At 39.1% G+C, this 20,575-nt stretch overlaps 3 protein-coding genes and 1 pseudogene across 4 annotated transcripts; 1 reads left to right on the top strand and 3 right to left on the bottom strand.

Moving 5' to 3' along the window:
* Positions 1-366: 366 nt before the first annotated feature.
* LOC141820157 (shaggy-related protein kinase eta-like) lies at positions 367-7,477 on the bottom strand. Its single transcript, XM_074707432.1, has 13 exons — positions 7,313-7,477; positions 6,220-6,306; positions 6,066-6,125; positions 5,703-5,975; positions 5,552-5,626; positions 5,407-5,463; positions 3,871-4,011; positions 3,732-3,782; positions 3,551-3,646; positions 2,865-2,948; positions 2,647-2,748; positions 884-936; positions 367-809 (listed from the first exon to the last, which is right to left on the bottom strand). The coding sequence occupies exons 1-13, from the start codon at positions 7,424-7,426 to the stop codon at positions 788-790; spliced, it is 1,215 nt and encodes a 404-aa protein (XP_074563533.1). The 5' UTR covers positions 7,427-7,477; the 3' UTR covers positions 367-787.
* Positions 7,478-9,328: 1,851 nt separating this feature from the next.
* LOC141821507 (CBL-interacting protein kinase 5-like) lies at positions 9,329-10,547 on the bottom strand (annotated as a pseudogene).
* A 3,842-nt stretch (positions 10,548-14,389) lies between these two features.
* Positions 14,390-15,029, top strand: LOC141820166 (cyclic dof factor 4-like). Its single transcript, XM_074707443.1, has one exon. The coding sequence runs from the start codon at positions 14,390-14,392 to the stop codon at positions 14,927-14,929; it is 540 nt and encodes a 179-aa protein (XP_074563544.1). The 3' UTR covers positions 14,930-15,029.
* Positions 15,030-16,175: 1,146 nt separating this feature from the next.
* LOC141820126 (potassium channel KAT3-like) lies at positions 16,176-19,019 on the bottom strand. 2 transcript variants are annotated; one of them, XM_074707409.1, is made up of 11 exons: positions 18,816-19,019; positions 18,525-18,740; positions 18,299-18,454; positions 18,167-18,224; positions 17,766-18,083; positions 17,401-17,640; positions 17,205-17,303; positions 17,086-17,118; positions 16,804-16,989; positions 16,478-16,727; positions 16,176-16,391 (listed from the first exon to the last, which is right to left on the bottom strand). In XM_074707409.1, the coding sequence occupies exons 1-11, from the start codon at positions 18,989-18,991 to the stop codon at positions 16,279-16,281; spliced, it is 1,845 nt and encodes a 614-aa protein (XP_074563510.1). In that variant the 5' UTR covers positions 18,992-19,019; the 3' UTR covers positions 16,176-16,278. The 2 variants fall into 2 exon arrangements, with proteins under 2 accessions (XP_074563510.1, XP_074563514.1); XM_074707413.1 differs by having other exon boundaries at positions 17,220-17,303.
* Positions 19,020-20,575: the final 1,556 nt, after the last annotated feature.

Raw genomic sequence — 20,575 nt, 5'->3', positions numbered from 1 at the left:
AGATGGCATGGCAGAATGGTCTGTGAGTTAGTAGTAGGCATGTCGATGTATGTAGAGGTAGATCCTCAAGTGACTTTTCGATAATCCAATCCAATTTCGATATTTATTTCTCATAAAATAAAATTTAGAAAATTAAAAAGTTGACAGGAGCAGAACAAAAGTGGGAAACGACCGAGCCCTCAACCTGACAAAGTTGACAAGAGCAAAACAAAAGTGGAAATGTTTGGTATTTCTTGGCGACAAAGTGAAATTTTCTCCAACAGACAAGTTGTAGTTGTTGAGTGTTGACCCTCACTATCTCAACCAAAACACTACCAAACAGCAAACTCATAATTCAAATGATCTAGAGATCATGACCAGCACATGTAACAGGTCTACCACATGCCACTAAGAAGGAAAAACAATTACAAGTACAAACTATGTATTAAATATACGTTCATAGATATGCAAGTTCCAGTTCGAAGCCCCCTAAACAACTCTGGATGAAGGAAGTAGCACATTTGCTATGACAGAAACAAGAGAGAACAAGGCTACTGCATGGAACGCTGCTATGCGACATTCAGCTACAGGGAAAACAACATTAGAAACGAACTCCACCAGTACCTCTAGTCATATATTCCACTGCTTGGAATCATCAGTTTGATTAGCATGATGATGCCAAGTAAGTCACAGTTCGTGAAGCTTGAAAAAAGCTCAGATAAGCGTCCTCCAAACAGTCTGAAAGCCACAGTTTTGTTAGCTTATGTTGATCGTGTGAGTTGTCGTTTCCTAATATCCCTCCTGGCCATCAACTATTGAAATTTTGTATTCTGGGGATAAGAGTTTGGAGGTCTTCAGACTTACGTGCCAGCTGGATGCAAGAAAGCTATTACTAGATTGTCACCTCATGTGTTCTGGAATCAGTCTGTTTATGAGTTCTGGTGATGCTCCGGCTAACTGCATAAAAGACCAAGCATCAGGACAATAACCATTAGTTTCAAGCCTTTATAAGTATATTTGTAGATATTTTAAATGCCTAATTGATACACATCTGCAGACTTTGAAACCAGATAATAAAATATCAATTTCATAAATTATAACAGACAAATTTGCATTAGGCCAAGTCTGATTAAGAGTTATAATAAAGCGATCTACAAAATTCAACACAAACAAATAAGGAAGGTTACAGAAAAAGATCCCTCTAGCCACAACTCACGATTTTAAGATAATACTGATCTTTTTGTGAAGCTCACAATCTTAAGATAAAAATTTGAACCTTTCATGTGGGTTTGATTCCAATCTTCTATCCAAAAGGATAGGACCAGAGTTACTTATGTTGTTAGCACGTCTGTGTGGAGTTCTACTGTGGGTCAATGTAAGTGTTATGTGCAAAAGAAAACCTGCCAGATTCTCAAATCTAGCACAGATTTTATTTCCAAGGGATTAACTAGAGGATGCCTAGGGTGATTAAAGTTCACTCAAGGCGAAAAGAGTTGAAGCGTGATTCACCAAAATTGGTAGGAGTTTAGCTAGGGCTTGGGAGGTCCAGTCAAATCAAATGCAACTCACCCGAAGTGGAATAAGTGGGATATGGGAATAGTAGGGTTAGGGTGGAGTTTAGATATCACACGAGTTCTGAGGTAGGATTTTGATTATAGGAGGTGGAGTTTCAATTTTTCAAAGTTGAGTCAAAGCTTTTTATAACTCTTCTAGCTGATCAGCCTCTCTCCCAATCTTCTTTCCATGTAGCCTTAGGCTTGCTCTTATAGGTCTTAAAGTGAGTACAACGCCAATGGAAGACACCTGGAAGAGGTGAAAGAAAACTTTGAGTGAGTGTGAACATAAAGATTTCTCCATGCTGATGAGACAGAGATCAAGCACCCTTTGGATTGCTACTTTCTTCAGCTACATGTGTCATTTCTGTTGGCTTATGCTATTTATGGTTAAGTTTATCCATAACAGAAAGAATATTTATACTTAAAAATATTGAAGAAAAGAAAGAATCTGGAGAGGAATCTTGAGAAGACTCTTCCTCTTTGTTAATAGTACATCTTCACAATGGATTGACTTTCTTTTAAAGAGGACAGATGTACCTTAAAAGCAACCATTAAATCAATAGATGAGTTCTCAATCATGAAAAATTCAGAATTAATTAGAGTTTTCTAATTTTTATATTAAAAAACTAACACAAATAGCAATCAATACCCTGAATCTAGCCCCGTTATTGCATAATGTAGTTGAGAGCTAAGATAGAGATTAAGATGAGTCAGTATGGATAGTTTCAGGATACAATTCTAAAGATTTGCCAAGTACAGACAAATATGCAGCCTAGCAAGATGACTAGAATATGATTTTTGAGCGGATAGTCTCAGGATACAATTCTAAAGATTTGCCAAGTACAGACAAATATGCAGCCTAGCAAGATGTCTCGAATATGATTTTTGAGCATAATTGATTCAAGTTATAAATTATCAGTTATTTATCTTCCATAACTTGTATATGGAGCAAACCATCTTTCTCCAATAGAAAACTTGATATCGCAGTTGTGTGAGGACTATAAAGTCATGAATTACATGATGCAGGTGCAACAATGCGCTGATAACTCAGTACTTCAAGAAAAAAAATAAAGTGTTGACAAAGTCAAGATAGAAAAACTCGCAAGCTTACTTCTTGCTTGAAGTTAAAAAGAGCAGGAAGAGGACGCCCATTTGGCAATCGCACATTAGGTTCTCGTAGTTCATCAAAGAATGGATGTGCACATGCTTCCAGCTGGACAAAAATAGGTCAAGAAAAGTCAAGAGCAAAGGCAACCAAGAGAACCAACTATCTACCATTTCAGTATAGAGTCAGTTGGTTTAGCAAGAAAAGTTGGGGAAAGGACTTACTGCAGAGCTCCGAAAGCCTGGGGAGTATTGAAGTAGGCGTGAAATGAGATCTATAGCTTCAGGAGGCATTCGCTTATGGAAAATCTGCAAATCATATTTTGTTATATATTTTGTCCTCAAAATAAAAGCTTCATAATGCATAATATTGCCAATATCCAATTTCATTGAAACTAAAAACCCATAGAAATTTATTTGACAAGAATTATTGAGTCCAGGAAGGTAACAGGAGCAGCTCTTGGAGGAGAATTGCAAACTTTTCAAGCAGATAAAAATCACATTCTTTGGATCAAAATAATGATCAACGGTATGTACTAATAATAAAAGAGTATAGATTAATAGCTTAAGTTTGTGATAGGTCAACACCCACCCAATTCAAAATAAATTATAGATAACAGCACACCTTTTCCTAATAGCTTAACTATTTGTAATGGGTCACCAACAAATGTATCATCATGCACCAGCATGACATGATCTACATCATGATAGGCTTGCAATAGTTTACACAACAATTAAAGTGCATGTAAAAGGAACACCTTATGAGACATCATTCAATCTACGCCTTCCAGTTCACTAAATTTCAAAAGTATGTCAATAGATTAGTCGATGCTTAATGCACCTTGAGAATCTAAAAATAGCTGCTGAATTGACAAAAAGTCACAAGTCATAAGAAAGGGCGTGCAATTAACCTTGTGCCATGGGTGAGCTTTTATCTGGGGAAATCTAAATTCTGTGTAGTTAGGATTCATGCACCGAATTTCTTCTCGGGTTGGGGTTCCAAGAACCTGGATAGTAGAATTTAATCAATTGATGCAAATTTTGAAAAGGTTGCTTCCCATATTAGATACAGAATGAATCCATGAAACAAACCTTGATTATCTGGACAAGTTGATCGACAGCACTTTCTCCAGGAAACAATGGCTGACAAATATAAAGAAGTAGAATGATTAAAATTGGTTAACAAATTTTCAGTGATGAGAGTATATCAACTCAATTCAACAACGTGTACCTGGCCAAGTAGTAACTCAGCAAGAACACAACCAGCTGACCAAACATCAATCGATGTTGTATATTCTGTTGCACAAAAGATGAGCTCCGGAGCACGGTAGTAACGAGAACAAATATAAGATATGTTTGCTTCACCCTTAACCTAGTAAAATATTGAAATAAGAAAAAGCAGGAAATTAAAGAGACGCATACAAAAAAGATAAATGGAGGACATATTTTACTACAAAAAGCAGAGAACTAACAAAAGCCACTATGATTGAACCATAATGATTTATCCCTTGGCGCCCCACTATGTAGGAGCATCACCTATAACATGTTCAGTAAATTAGCAAAGTGTTTCAATAGGGGCAAACTGTGCTATGTGTGACTTTAATCAGGAATATGTAACCAATCCAAAGCAACACCAATTTTAGATTTGAGCAAGCTAAACTGATTGTGATATGACTAATAGGAGAAACATTCACTTTATGAAAGATCATTCTTGCATTACTATAATAATTGTAATATTTCAAGAAAAGGAACAGTAGTGGCATAACAAAAACAAGTTTATGCACATACATAAATGCAGAGGTGCCTTGATGGAAGGTGAAGTTAAATGTATCTAAATTGGCCCGGAAAATTGAAACTAAGGACTTCAAACTGTATAGAGTGGTCTATGGAAGATATGGATGCCTCTGTTAGCTCATAGCACACAGCTGTAACTTGTTATATCACTTCAATATAGCCTACTGTGAAATGGCATATCGTCCTCTTTTGCTCAAAATGGATAGAAATGCATGGCACAAAAGTAAGAATTTATACTTGTAAAAAAAGCACAGAAAGTGTTTAATCAAAGAAGTGGTTAGCTCAGAAACATGCTCATGGAGCCATTACACATGATCCTATTGTATCAGAGAAGAAGGCAATCACTTTAAGATAAAATTTTTTGCTATTTTTCTTGGTTTCTTATTCTACAAACCACGCATCCCTTCAGAAAGATAAGTTATTAATCACAATTTGAAGTGGCATAGGACCAAGTTGTGACACCATCATTTAGCGGTTGATTTAAAGATCCCCCAACACACACAAGAGAAACACAAAACATGAACTCATGTGCAATTTGATGGAACAAGCCAAAAAAAGCTTTTTATATATGGCTTAAGTAGTTGAAACAAAAACATCATGCAAAACATTGGCACCACTGTCCAAGTTTATGGCATCATTTTCCATACTATTTAGGAGTTACGACATTAAAGCATCATGGAAAGACCAACTCCTAATGAAGACTAGAGAAACACTAGGCTCTATTTTGTTTCTTCAGTAGTTCATTGCAGCTGGAACTATTATATACCCACCTAATACAAGTTGTTTTAGGTGTACAAAACCCACCCGTTGAGAATGTCACTGTCCTATTCATGTTTTTTATTGTGTTTAGGAAGCTGGTTAGCTTTTGCTAAGGAATTACCATAGCGAGTCATGATCACCCAAGCGGTCTAAAGTCTCAGAAAATACTTTCCACAGCTTCAATGACACAAGTATAGTTGAAAGATAAGCATACCAGGACTTTTGCACTTCCAAAATCACATATCTTGACTTGATGAGTAAGTGGGTCAACCTGCAGAATGTACACGAAATGTAAAAGGAACATAATTTTACTCAAATAAAACCAACAACTTCATGTGAGTTAGGGTTGTGAAACCAACCAGAACATTTTGTGGCTTTACATCTCTGTGGCAAATTCCAGGAACCGTATGGAGATAAGCCAACCCTCTAAATATCTGCACAAACTATCCAAATTTACTATCTTGCTCATATGTCCACAAAGAGTAGTCAAGAAAAAACTAGCAAAATGACCTGATACGTGTACAATTTAACATATATAAGTGGCATCCTATGGTTGACACTGCTGTAATGCCTTAGGACACCGTACAGAGATTCAGGTACATATTCCATAACTAGGTTAAGGAAAAGCTCATCTCTGACTGTAGTGGAGAAGAAACAGTGCTTGAGAGAGATCACATTTGGATGATCCATGGAGCGCATCAATTGCAGCTCACGGTTTTTGTATCTCTTGTCCTGTAAAACCTTCTTTATGGCGACTGTTTCTCCTGATTCCAAGCATTTGGCCTGGCAGAGGAACAGTTTGAATCTAGAGCAACACAATAGACAAAACCACCAGAAATGTAGTGCAGTATTTGCAAAAAAAAAAAAAAAGACCTGGAATACAATTCCAAAAGAACCACTTCCCACAACACGCTCTGCCATGTAACTAATGGTCTGTATGCCAAGAAAAAAAAACACAATAGTGTGAGCTAAAGAAGAAAGTTAAGGTCTCACTTGATATGATAATATAAGTGCATATGCACATAACCTGCTTTTGTTCCCCATTCTTGCCTCCAATAGTTGTGGAGATGATATGACCAGTAACTGGCTCACTAACCTCAACAACAGATGATTGCTGCAATAAAGTGGACAAGAGTTGTCTAAGTGGAAACTTCTAATAATTATTGTAAGTTAAACATGAGAAAGACAAGATTCAGTATGCTAAAAATGCTGCAAGAGGCAAATTGACCAGTAACTGACCATTCTACTTCTTCGTTCAAACATTAAAAAGGAAAAGTAAAATGAAAAAGAATAGCACCGCAGTGAGCACATAGGAGAAGCAAGGTCGCCAGAGATAACATCAAATTGCTCAACGCGTACAGGATCGGAGGTGAGACAAGCAAAACAATAGAAAGTGTCAAGGGAGAATAAATCATCAACCTTAACTGCAAGCAAAGTCAGATGCATTGTCTAGTAAGTGAACAGAAAGACAACATGCGACGAAACGGAAGTGTTCTATGTGACAAGTACAGAATCCGGAGAATCTATCACACCAAATAGAATCGATTTTAAGCATAAGAACATGTCACAAACCTTAAAAATGAAATAAAACCTTGAATTTCCTTCCGCCTGGGACTAATACCCCAAACTTTAAACTCAACAAACATAGAGGGTGAAACGTTTAACTGATCCTACCGGCTCTGATATTCGAGTCCAGTCCCCATGTCCTGACAAAAGGAGGACATCGAGATTCTAAGCCAAACGAATAGCACGGGTCTGAGGAGGAGATCATCAGAGCACACCCAACAAAAATAAGAAAAACAGATGCATCGGCGCAGCATAGATCCGATGCGAGAATCGCAACTTCTCGAGCCTAGGTGAATATGAGAAAAGGAAACTAAACATGCCACCAATTCCTCAGATCGACAGCCGATACTAAAACCAGCTCGAACCCAATCTGCCATCGAGATCTGCATAGGGGAAGCCCAGAAATCCCTCCAGCAATCGATCCCTGGACGAGATCAAAGATGACCCGAACGAAAAACGAAAGGGCGAACTCACACTTCATCCGAGCACCAATAGCAAAAGTGAGCAAAAAGGGCATAAGCATAAAAGGCGAGATAGGGGAAAGAGAGGCGAACCTTGTTGTCGTCGGCCATTTCCGGGCGGTGAGGCGGGGCTAGAGAGAGGGCCGGAGCGATATCGTGGGGCGGCGGCGGCGGGGGTTGGTGAGGTCCCAGAGGCAGCGACGCCATGGTCTAGATCGGGATCGGTAGTCTCATCGCATCACATGCCCTCTCGTTACTCTTTTCTCCGCGGTAGTTGCCGCAGTCTAGCTCCATTATAATAATAGGTAAATCTATTTACACATTTTAAAATTTTTAATTAAACTTTTTGTAAAATCTATATATAATTCCAAAACTACCTAATTGTATTTAATTTTAATGAAAATACTAAAATTTATTATCTTCATTCAAAATTAATAAATCAAATTACTTTAATTTAATCCTACTTTTTAAAATGTAAATTACCTTTATTATAAAATATTAATTTAAGGTAATAATTTATATTTTAAAAAAAGTATGGTATAGTGAATTGGATATTGTTTAGATAATAGAGATAAAAAAAAAATGATAATCCCATCCACATCTCTGGGTAATAAGTTTCCCACTGACCACCAGGGTAAATCTGGCCAATCCAGATGCCCAGCATCCTTTGATTGTGTTCCCCATTTGAGGAAAATTCCTGTAAATACGCCGTAAGTTAGTTACAATCCGAATGTCCTAATTGCCCCGGGGACAGAGATAATAGAGATCAAAGCTTGACTGGTTAGTGTTAATTTGTATTTAATATGGTAATAAGTATATGAACCCTATTAAATTATGCTAATTATAAATTCATGACTTAATATATGTTTTAGTGTATATCATATATAAGTTTAAGAAGATTCGAAGAATAATGTCTAATAATGATTAATTTTGATTAGAAAAATAATGAATTATTATATTTATAAGGCTCAAAACAATTGTTAAGGTGTTTGAATTTTTCATTAATTCATAAGTCAAAACACAAAAAGTTTGAAGGATTATTTTCTTTTGATATTTATATTAAGTTACTGTCAATCAAAATCAATCCAACATGGATCAAAGTCACCTGCTCTTTATGAAAATAAATAGATTTTTTAAATTTCTCATGTCCTACTTAATCCAAAACATTATTTTATTTGATATTTTGTCCAATATTTTAAGTCGGCATCACTTGAAGTTGTTGTCCAATGCCATAACGGACGTTATGTCATGATATCGTCTGTACCGGCGGAGCCGTATCTATATATACCGGCACAAAGACCCTTCATTTCATTCGCCGGTGCAGTTGGTTCCTTCTCCAAAACCCCGCCGCCATTGGAGGGGAAGAAGAGCGAGCTTCTCTGGCTTCCAGTCTACCAGTCTCCTCACTCACTGGTAGACTGGAAGGAGCTCACCTTAGTCTCCTCACTCACTGAAGAAATCTTCCTGATGGATTCGTGCAAAAGATGTATGATTTTACCAGGAATTAAGAGAGACAAAATTCTTTGGTTCGTCTTCTACAGCATTAATCGAGCTATTAGAGTTTCTACATTGCCTGATCTTGAGCTGCGTTCTTCCTCACTCGTGAAAAGTTCGACAAGCTTAAGCTCATACATGATGCCTGAGCTGCTGAGCATGTTCAGAGCTCGAACAAACAGGTTTATGGTTACTTGAATGATATAGCTAATGTGAGTTTGTCAAAGCATACAACAATCAATTGCAATGGATACTTTTACCAAAAGGATCGATAACTAGACCATATCAACTATGTATTAAGAGTCCATGAAACAAGTGTGTTCCTTTGCTGCTCTGTACGTTGCTTCTAATTGCCGTATATCAGCAATATTTTCAGTTGTATCGTAAAAAGTCAATTGCAATCTTGTTCATTCTGAATCAATCGATGAGAGATTTATTGCATGAATTCATAATTTGTTTTGAATGATCAGGAGGCCAACTCTCTTAAGGTAATTAGGTAACTACAATCTTCTATAGACACTAAAGTCTAAACTCTGTTGTTGGATGATGGCTGACATGCTGTACAGGAGAAGCGCGACTCGATCGAGCAGGTACATGGGAACTGAATCATGGTGTTCATTTGTGCTTTGCGTCCGCCGGCGACGGCAACGGCGCCACCGGAGGCGGAGACAGGGCCCCCACCTGCCACTTCAACACTATGCCGTTGAGCGACGGCTTCATCCTCTGGTGGTAGAACCTCTGGTATTCCAGCGAGTCGCCAGCCGCCTTCTTGAGCTCCACCACTTACAGCGCCGGCGTCAGCTCGAAGATCTCCGCCTCCACGGAGAGCTGCCCCTTCCGCCCCTCTCGGCTGCCCTCCAGTTTAACCACCCCTCCTTCTTCATCCGCGCCCGAAACCGCTCCGTCCGGGCGATCTCCTCCATCTTCGACACTACCGCCTCCGTCGGCTTCTGCGTCGTGAACCGCGCCTCCGCCGCTCTAGGCCCCTGATACGTGTCCTCCTCGCCTGGACGACGACTCCCAAGCTCTCGCCCCGCTTCATCTGCGTCTGGTGTTGGTCGATCGCCCTGTACCCCTTTCGGAACCAAGGTCGAGCTTGACGGTGGTGATCCTGGCGGTGGGGTTGGGCGAGCAGGCGAGCAGCAGCCTCTTCACGTCGGAAGGGAACCAATAGGGACACCGGAAGTCGCCGCGGCTGATCTTTCGATACATCTCCATCAGATTCGTATCGTGGAAGGGGAGGTACCCCGCGAGGAGCAGGAAGAGGATGATGCCGCAGGACCAAATGTCGGCCTTGTCGCCGTCGTAGCCTTTCTTGCTGATGATCTCCGGCGCAACGCAAGCCGGCGTGCCGCAGGTGGTGTGAATTAAAGCAGCCCGGCCGTCCCGTCTGGACGAGGCGCCGAGCGCGCTGAGGCCAAAGTCGAAGACTTTAAGGTCGCCTTTCTCGTCCAGCAGCAGGTTCTCCGACTTGAGGTCGCGTTGGTAGACGCCGCGGCTGTGGCAGAAGTCCGCGGAGGCGATCAGGTGGTGGAAGTACTTGCGGTCCGCGTCCTCCTTCAGCCGCATTACTGAAATCTCGCGCTTGATCCCGGAGCGAGTTCTCCTTGTCGATGACCTTGATGGCCACGGCGCCGCCGGTGGACAGGCTCCGCGCCTAGTACACCTTCCTGGACGTGCCCTGCCCCAGCTTGTACCGGCCGGCGCATCGATCAGCACCGTAACAGATTCGGACCTCTACCCAACTCTCACCGGAGATCACCGGAACAAAGTAACAAAATCAATCAATCAATCACCATTTCTTTCCAGTTCTTCGATCGTTAATGCAATCCATGCCCTTTGTTGCATGCATGCAGCTAAAAATGCTCAACTCGAAACTAATTTGAATAGAGGAACGAACGGGGATGCTTAATTTTAAATTAAAAATCGAGTTTGGCAGTAAACGATGAGATTGACGAAACAATTAATCTTTCTTTCTTCACCTTCATAAATAGGAAGGTCAGGGACATGCTCAGTAGCTAGCTAGTTCTACATGTTTGCTTCTGCAGACAAATCGATCGGAAGCTATTTATATTTATTTGCATTGAAGTGACATACACTTTGTCATTCAATTCATTACCACAGATTGACTGATTGATACAAGTGACAGACCTATATATGCAGCAGTTTGGTACTGCAACATCATAAAGGGTTGTTGACTTGAGGCTCTGACTGATAGATGATACCTCTTAATTACCAGTTGGAAGCTTTTGGTTGGATGCATAAATAATCTACTTGGCCCAAGAATCTATCGAACATGTACTGTCTTGTTTTGGTTAGACATGCATGTAGTGATCACTGATCAGTAGTCATAATAATTGCACGGTGAACTGTTCAATCTGTATTGCAGTTGTGGCCATTGTACTTAGCTTCCTCATTTTAATTAGCTCAGTTTTTTCTTTGGTTAAAAATTAAAATGACACTTTTTTTATTGAAATCTTAAAAAGGTATTATTTTTCATTTATTATATATAAACATAGTGTATCATTCTTATTTTTAAAAATAACTATGAAATACAATTGTAATAATTATGATCTATCTCATAATTATAATTATATTATTATAGTAGTTATGATTCGTAACTATTATAATTATAAAATTATAATAATTATAAATAAATAAATAATATATTTATCGAGTTGTTTAATTGTAGAGCATGAGTGCATGATTTGCAAGGGAATCTCAAGTGCAATATACAAGTTAAATGGCAACTCCACTAGATGTACCTCTCCATGCATCTCTTATATATGATCAATTCTTTCTTTAAAGGCAAAGAAGGCTTCCTTAGCTTGTCTTGTGGTCTCCCTTAACAAAGTCCAAGAATATTATGATTATTTATTGATCATATCCCTTCAAAAGTACTATTAAAGAATTAATTAATTATATATATATCATTGATATACTTTACTTAATTCAGATGCATCTCCCTTGAGATGAGGGTGATCACTTGCTTTGTAAAGTGAGATCTTTTATGCTTCTCCTTTTGTTGGTTTGTTATGTGGATTTGGATGCTCTTTTACACCCTTTACCTACTTTCTCTGTGAGGTGGCAAAGGAAGCATATATGGCATGTGTAGCGAGCAACAAGGAAGAGGGTCTCATCGGAACTATCTATCATCTATATATGTACCCTTTTCGGAGAGGGAGGAACAGAGAGTCAAGCAAATCGGTGTTTCACTTCTTTATTTACCTCACCAAGGAAGGCAAGCAAGCGAGAAGTGGAATCCGTTAGCCTCTCCTTTTTGGTAAGGAATTAAGAAGAAAACATTAAAAAAAGGCCAAAATGCACTTACAAAGGATAAGAAATCATCACTCCTCTTCCTCCCCAATAGTCAAACCAAAACTTTCATTTTATAAGATTTTTTTTCCTTTCAAATAGTAATTAATCTTTGTTTATGTCTAACTCGATGATTAAGTCATTACTTGAGACTAATGATTAAAAATAAATATTTTTAAGTATTAAATTAGATGATGTGGGATGGAGTGGATGAACCCTAGAAACCCAAAAGATGGTTGGGTTTGTGTAGCCTTTTGTAGTTTTTTTTTTGTTGCTTGTCAAAGTTTAAAGTAAGACTAATGATTAAAAAGTGAGCCGGCTTCGTACCCTTTTGCTTTTATAATTTATAACATGTTTCGTAAGATCTTTCCAAATTCCATTATCAAGAAAAAAATTCATACTTTTTCATATATATATATATATATATATATATGATAACCCTTGTATTTATAGGTGAAAATTATAAATTATGTCATAAATAAGTTTTGTCATTTGTGTTTTTTATTAAAAAAATAGTTTATTTTATTATAATTTACCCTAACAGTAATTGATGAACTATAATTCAATCACAATTTAATATATTTAAATTGGATTATATTGTTTTTATTAGTATTCTAATTGTATTATATTATTAATATTATCAAATTTTAATCAATTATATTAGGAAAAATAAAAAAGCTCCTTTATTTTTTTAATCATCAAAAGATATTCTATGTTAAAAAAATTGAAAGGGCATCTATTCTATTTTTTTGTTGCTAAAATATCCTCATTTCAATATTATTAGACCACTTTTTGTTAAAACTATTCCATGTTAAAGCAACTTTAATTAGGTATTTTAATATTTTTGATCAATGGTTATGCTTTTGATCAAAATTATTCTAAATTTTAGTAATTTTAGCCAAGATTAGTATAATAATTTAAAACGACTTTTGATCAAATTAAAATAGTTTTAAATGATATTTTTGAGGTGTGTTTAAGTTTTGACTAAAATTAGTTAGAGTAATTGTGCCTATATTATAGTAATTTTGTATTTTAAAAATAGAAGAATAAGATGAGTGGGCTTTTGATATAATTTTTTAACAAGAAAAATCCTTTCATGGTAATTAAAATAAAGGGACCTTTTTTATTATCATATCATCCTCATCCTCATCCGCTTGGATTTTCCTCTTCTTCTTCTGGAATTGTGGTTGAAAGTTAGTCCTCCGATATGCTTACTGCCTATGTCTTACGAATTGAAGTACATCAATCGAGGGTTAGCGTTGTCGACATGACCCCTTCGATGGTCAAGTCAACGACGAGCTCAAATTAAGGGAAGGCTCATGTGTGTGTGCATGGGAAGGCTCACGTGCATACCACTTATCTTCATGGAACCTTATATAGTTGCAGAGGTAAGTCCTAAGCAGGTGAAATGGACGATCACACGAGTGAAACGCCATCTACGGACCAATCGCACTAGTAAGCAATTGCACTAGGGACGACAACTATTGGTTCGTACTCTTGGTGTTGTCTGATCGTTAGCCTGACTTCGATTTTTATGCAGGCAACCTTGTTGGGGTCGATTTTGCATCAAGAACCGTCGGAGGTTAAAATCAAGAAGAGCCTTCTCAACTGATGACGCGCGGATAGAATAGTGATTATTCTGGAGGCGAAAGATTAGAGGAGGATTGGGAAAAATAAGTAGAAAGTCGTGACGAAGTCGCCTCTAGAATTTTTGTTAAAAAAGAAAAATATTATTCAATCAATAAACTGATTGTAAACGGTTAAATATGTCTATAAATACGTTGTAAACTCAAATCCTAATTTGAAAAAGGTCAAAAATATTTTAAAAATTTAAAAATAAAAAATTACTCTATATATATAAATAGTAAAAAATAAATTTAAAAAACTAAACAATGTTAGATGAATTCCAAAGTGGATCGATATGAGTTTTATTTAGTATTAAATAAAAATATCTGAAAGAACTTCGATTAATAATCGATTTTGATCTATACAAGCAGAAAAGATCAGAGTTAGGAGAGAAGATCAGAGTTTAATATGATTCTATTATTAGGGAGGGCATCAATCAAATGTACGGTCCTGATGGGATGACAAATCGATCGGATGCAACCATAGTTAACCATCCAATCCCTCCTCATTGACCATTTATGGACTGTATCTAATAAATTTAACTGATTTGAAAAGTTAAAAAAGAGCAAACATCAAAAAGTAACTTTTACTAATTTTTGATGTGCGGAAAATCTTTTGTACTTTTTTGCTATTTTATTATATTTTAGGATACTTTTTTTAGGTACCCTATCAAATATCTCTCTAGCTCTATATAAAGAAAGACGCCTTTTTGTTGTCCCTTTTTACTTTATTTATATGTACAATCCCTCTCCCATTTCCATAGCCATCCCCAAATCCCACCCCATCGCCATGGCGGAGGAGGAGGCGGCGCCGCCACAACCACCACCAAGTTTCAAGCTTTTCGGCACAGTGATCGGGAAGAGGGACAGAGAAGTCAAGCAGCAGCCGGAGGAGGAGGAGGAGGAGGAGGAAGAGGAGGGGGCGCATCCCGCGACTGGGGCGGCGGCGGTGGCGGCTGCGAGGGGGGAGGCGCTGCCGTGTCCGCGGTGCAAGAGCCGGGAGACCAAGTTCTGCTACTTCAACAACTACAACGTGAACCAGCCGCGGCACTTCTGCAAGGCCTGCCACCGCTACTGGACCGCCGGCGGCGCCCTCCGCAACGTCCCCGTCGGCGCCGGCCGCCGCAGGGGTCGCCCCATCCACCGCCCCTCCGCCGCCACAGCCGCCGCCGCCGCCCCCGGGTGCGTCGGATCCGCCGCCCAGAGTTGGATGCTGCGGCCCGGCGCGCCGCCGAGCCTCGATCGCGGTATCGGCGGCGGCGCGGCGCTCCGTTGACTTGTACTTTTAGGGATCTGGTCTCTAGTCGTGTCTGTGTTCGTGGCCCCAATCATATAATTCTCCTCCTGTTGCCCATCCAAATTTATTCTGTTTTAGTGGTAATTAATTAAATTGCTGTCCTACTTAAGTAATTAAGATCTCTTTTTCATCAACTCAAAACAAATTATTTCCTCTCGAAACCAATCAAACAATAATACAATTCAAGAAATCTTAATGTTTATCTCATTCGAGATGCAATTAGTGACACTTTAAGTCAAGTTTTGTTGGAGGATTCCTTTCCATTGCCAACTAGAAAAGATGCTTGAGAAGGTGCATTGCCATTTCATAACTAGGAAAAAAAACATATACAAATTAATTAATTTAACAATATCAATGAAAACTTCATTGTTACTATATTTTTCCATAATAATAATAATGTCAAAAAGAGACATGAGGTTTGGAGTCCTTGAAGTTACTTAGATTTAGATTGTTGAATGTTTGAAGATGATGATGATGATGATGACAAACACAATAGAAATATGAAAGCTTTGTTTATGGATTTATATAATAAGATATAGCATGTAATGGGGCACAAGGAATTCAATTTACTTCTGAGGAAAAGGAGATCCACCTAAAAAAGATTATTCAATGTGACTCTTCCTTTTGTTGTCCATGTCCATATCCATATGAAGGTCTTTTTCTAGGTATGGGTGTGGGTCTCCACGGTTTCATTCAAGTTGAAAGAAAACTATTTTAATTATAATATTTTTAAAAAATAAATATCTAAATCTGTAAAGCTCCAAGTGTATTAGTTATTTTTTAAAGTTAGATAAGTTGAATTGATTAGCATTAAAATTGCTATATAAATATATTGATCTATTTCAATTAATACCACTGAAAGTGGTTTTGAAAAGTTAGTATTATTAATGGCATTGCCTAACATGACTTATTAATGCTAATTAATTAATAACTATGACTCAACATCAAATTAAATAGGTGGTTTATTTTGGTGTAAATAGCAATTAGTAGTTTGTTTTACTTTGACTTATGCTCCTGGCCAATTAGTATTTATCAACTAAATTAGCTTTTTTTCCCTCTTAATTTGATTAGTCCAACTGACCCCGATTGTGTCATTCAATGGCCTTGTGGAACTGAACGAACTAGTTTACCAATTCGATTCGATCCGATCCAATCTATATGATATAGATGTTTATACACATTACTTCAAACACTTAGGAGCTTAATTTCATTTAACTAACTTTGGAAACATCTATGCTACATATTAGGAATCTTTTGGATCAAACAAACAACCACAAATGCCTGTTTAGTTGGGTGGAAGAGCAGAATTCAGATATGAATGTGTCGTCTCAGGTTTCTTGAAGATATAAATGGTCACCATCACGCACCACACGAATATCATCGATTTCTGCATCCTCTCCATTCACCACTCTTGTAGGATGATGCCCCACAAACTTCTCCCCTGCATTTGTACAACAGATCATTTTGTTCGACTTGATGTACAATTGATTGGATGTTGTAAGTGAAATTAGGAAGGAATATGTTTACCACCAATTCTGAGAAGTTCCTCCAAAGTCGTTGGCAACAGTATCATCTTTGCCATCAGATGCCTTTCTAGATTTGCCATGTGGATTGTCACCCTTTTGCTATGTTCTTCAGATGCTTTCCTTTCAACATATCCATTATTGTCTTCGTCTACATTTACCTCGTTGTTTTCGCTCTCGAAAACACGCAGTTTAATGGTTTCTCGATCATTCAGCTGTATTCTTGGGTGTTGTCTTTCTTGTTGCCTTAACTTCTGTAACATGCAACGTTATGAAAGGCGATCGAGCTCCCGTTTGTTAATTCTTTAATATATATATGTATATATTCACCTGAAAGAGATTGCTGATGATGATGTTTGCGTCTGGTTTGCTTTCTCGCATGGCGTTCAAAAGCTTTGCCTTGTTCAGTCTGAGAATTTGTGTGAGTTGAGTGGTTCTTACGGTGAATGGCTGAGGCATGTGGCATAGAACTCCCATCTCGCCGAACATTTCCTCAGCAGCTACCTTCGCAAGGGCCTGACAGAATTGTAAGATCGATCGATCAAAGAACTTTTACTGTGGAGCTCGATGAACTGCAATATAATTCACAATGTGAGGACTAAACTCACTCACTTTTTCGTTCCCATCCACGCATGTTCGCAGTTCCTGCAGCCAAATTTCAACAAAAGGTTAGACCAAACTATAAAAGGTATGACAAACTCAAACCTGCAGTTGACAAGAAAAATATTAACCACTTCGCCAGATACTATTATATAAAGATCAGTTGAGGCTTCGTTCTCCAGTATCACATCTTCCTTTGGGGGCACGTACTCAGCTTGCATTTCCGTGACCTATTGCATTGCATTGCATTTCACATGCAGGAAACTAAATCATATTAGCGTGCATCATGAATGTATGGAAGTCGTTTAGGTTTCAGGCCTCGATTACCAGCTGAAAGATGAGATTGAAGGAGACGCCTTGGAAAAGGTATGCTCTTTGAACGAGGGGCAAGAAGAGGTACTCAGCTATGCTCGATCGAATGGCTTTTGGGAGGCAATTGAGTGCTCCTTGCTGTTTCAGCTCCTCAGTTTTGAATCTGAGGCATAAGTGAGATAGCATTTGCTGCTTTATGTGCTTTGGCAACTTGTTTCTCGTTGCGAATTCGGAAGCATCTTGGATAGTATTTCTCTGTGAAATCGATCAGCCAAACTAAGCAATTAGTAGTCGAATTCTAAAACCACGCCTGAATTCTTTTCTTCGATTTGCTGTGCGGATCGATATGGATGCTAATTAAGAACAGAGAGAGCTCTTACGAAGTTCCTGGTGCGACTGGTCCAATTGACTACGAGATTGGTCATGTTTCCGATGAGGTAAGCCATGAGGCCGAGGTTGAAGAACATGTAGCAAATAGCAAAGAGCATTTCTCTTGTGTTTTGAGCATGGAAGTCGCCGTAGCCAGTGGTTGAGAGTGTCGTGATGGAGAAGTAGATCGACGTCACGTATCTGAACCACACGGTATCTTGCTTGAAGCTTGGAATGGCTGCGCCGATCCACGTTGCCGTTGGCTGAGGGTACCGATCGGCGATCATGTAGTTGAAGCATCCTGAAAAGTGCACTGCGAAGATAGTCACCTGGAGTAGGTCGATGGTTCTCAGTTAACTATATATATATTATATTAAAGCCTTCATTCACATGAATTTGTATGAAAGATCACCGAGAATAGCTTTGTGCACCGCGTCCAGAAGTAATTGAACCGAAGATCCTTCTCCAGCCTGAGGAAGCAAATGAATATGATCCTCTTCTTTTGTTTGCGGAAACTGTCGATCGGAGAAGAACATATACAGACCTCGCAAACAGAGAGCTGACACGGTGCAGTCGCCACAGTCTGAGCATGCTAAGAAGCTTTAAGCTGAGATTGTCTCCATTCCTATTGAAGGAGAAGCTGATCGTTTGAAAAGGAAATGTCGAGCACACGTCGAAGACGAACCACGTCGACAAATACCTGCAAAATCCAAGTCCTCACCATTTTATGATAGCAGCACGGTCGGAGCTAGCTAAGCTAATTGTTGTACCTGGATGCTATTCTCTTCGGGTCGCCGACAAGAAGATAGGATTTGCGATCGACAAAGGCGACAAAGAAGGTGAGCATGATGTCGATGGCGAAAAAACTATCGACGATGCTATCCACGACGCAGATTGTTCTCGGCAAGTACCGCAGGAAAGCGAACTCAAAGGGGCAGATCCAGGCCGAGTAGAGAACCAGGAATATCAGGAACAGCTCCCACAGCCTGTAAAGTGTTCTTGAATTTGACTAGCTCACAGAAGCCAAGGAACGACGCTAGCTGCTGGCGACTGAACGATACCTGTAACGCGGATCGTATGGCGAAATGATGCGCTTCCTGAGCTTGATCGAGTCGTTTATCGACGCTCCGAGCGACGGCAGAAGGTCATCGTATACGATGAACTTTGGGTTTCCACTCTGCAATGTGAAGCCGTCAGCGCACAAGCGGCGTAAGTAGCTCATGGAAGACAATGGCATGGTTGCTTAGCAATGGCAGGCAACTCAGAGATGTGTCTGTTGCTCGTTTGATGCCTAAGATGAAATGGAATACCGATAGAACGCAAAGAGAGGCTTTTATAAGTAAATTGAACAAGTTCACAGGAAGAAAAAGGCACAACGGCAGTTTTGAGTTTGATGCGATCAGTAGGAACTACATCGATGCCTCTGTTCAGTGAGTTACTTAATGAGGGACAGAATCTTGTGCTCCACTTTTAAGATCGATCGATGTTAAAGCATCATGATCCTGTGTTATAATTAGAGCTAGCTAGCTATTCATAACTCCAAATGAAGCTAAGTGATCTCACCTCTCCTAATTCAAACAAGCTATTGATTACTAACCATGCGAGAAACAGAGGAAGAGCTTCATGTGCAAATGACTAGTGCATTATTATCATATCGATCTGTTGTGCCTTGACCATAAGAAAGACGACGATCGTCTCACCTAGACAGTTTATATGATCATTCATTCAAGTTTGTAACATGATGCAAGCAAATTAACTTGTGTGGGTACAATTGATGATCACTGCATGTCTTGCAAGTTGATGCATGCATGCTGTGAGGGCATTGTAGCTCAATAAAAACCATGTGAGATGGTCTTTAATTAGGAAGTCGATCACGGATGGCTTAGTGGCTGCCGTATAATAATTTGGGTGGCAAAGCTCATGGTGGGTTCCATAAATTTTGATTGATGGCGAGCAAGAATATAATGGACACCAGGAACGGAGGTCCCAGAAAATTATAGAGGAGAGGAAAGGAGGGGAGGGGCTTGTTATGACGACTGAGTGTCTGTCTACGTTACCTAATGGCCTTGAGTACTACAACTCCATCCACATTTGTCTGTTTGATCCTTCAACTTCTGACCTCCATCACTAATATTATAATTATATTGTGGTCCTCTCGATCGAACTGACTAGATCATCTGCGATTCCAGCATGTCCAAAACGTGATTCTTTGGCCTTCCTTTCATCGAAGACCACCACCGTCTTGCATGTCGTCGTCGATCCTAATGGTTGGTACAGTTTGCTATAGCTACCATGTTCTCCACCTTTTCAGTCGTAAGATGCCAAGGTAGGTGCTTGATTGCTGAGTCTCGAGAGGAAGATAGCTCTAGCCTCTAGAGCGAGATGCTCGAGTGCTAGCTGTGTGGTCTGTTTGTATGTTTGTGCAGTAGATTGCGAGTGAATATACCAACGTGGGAAGATTTAGCACACAAGAAATCATGTTCTGGTGCCTGTAGTTGCATGCGTACGTCCTATAATTAACTTGGTCTAAAGATTATGTTTCTAGTGGAATCAGATGCAGTTTCTTGGCGTTCATGGCGAGAATTGTCTCATGCCAGTTTCCTGGTGCCTACCGGATTAATTAGATAAGTTTGGATCTGTCAACCTATTCCAGATCCAAAAATATTGATTATTCCTTGCTTATTCTATAGATAGATAGATAGATAGATATACAGTAGTTCCGTGTGGATGTTTGCTATTAATTAGAACAATTATTGCTTGTAACATATTCTCATTTGCAGCAGGAGCAAGCACAGTGTTGTTGGGCTCATATTCAGTACTG

The sequence above is a fragment of the Curcuma longa genome, chromosome 2 (genome assembly GCF_044706935.1).
Source record: "Curcuma longa cultivar G26 ecotype Majalengka, Jawa Barat chromosome 2, ITB_CL_G26_1.1, whole genome shotgun sequence".
Classification (NCBI taxonomy): Eukaryota; Viridiplantae; Streptophyta; class Magnoliopsida; order Zingiberales; family Zingiberaceae; genus Curcuma; species Curcuma longa.
Note: the sequence above shows the minus strand (reverse complement) of the source record. Positions and strands in the feature narration are given on the sequence as shown.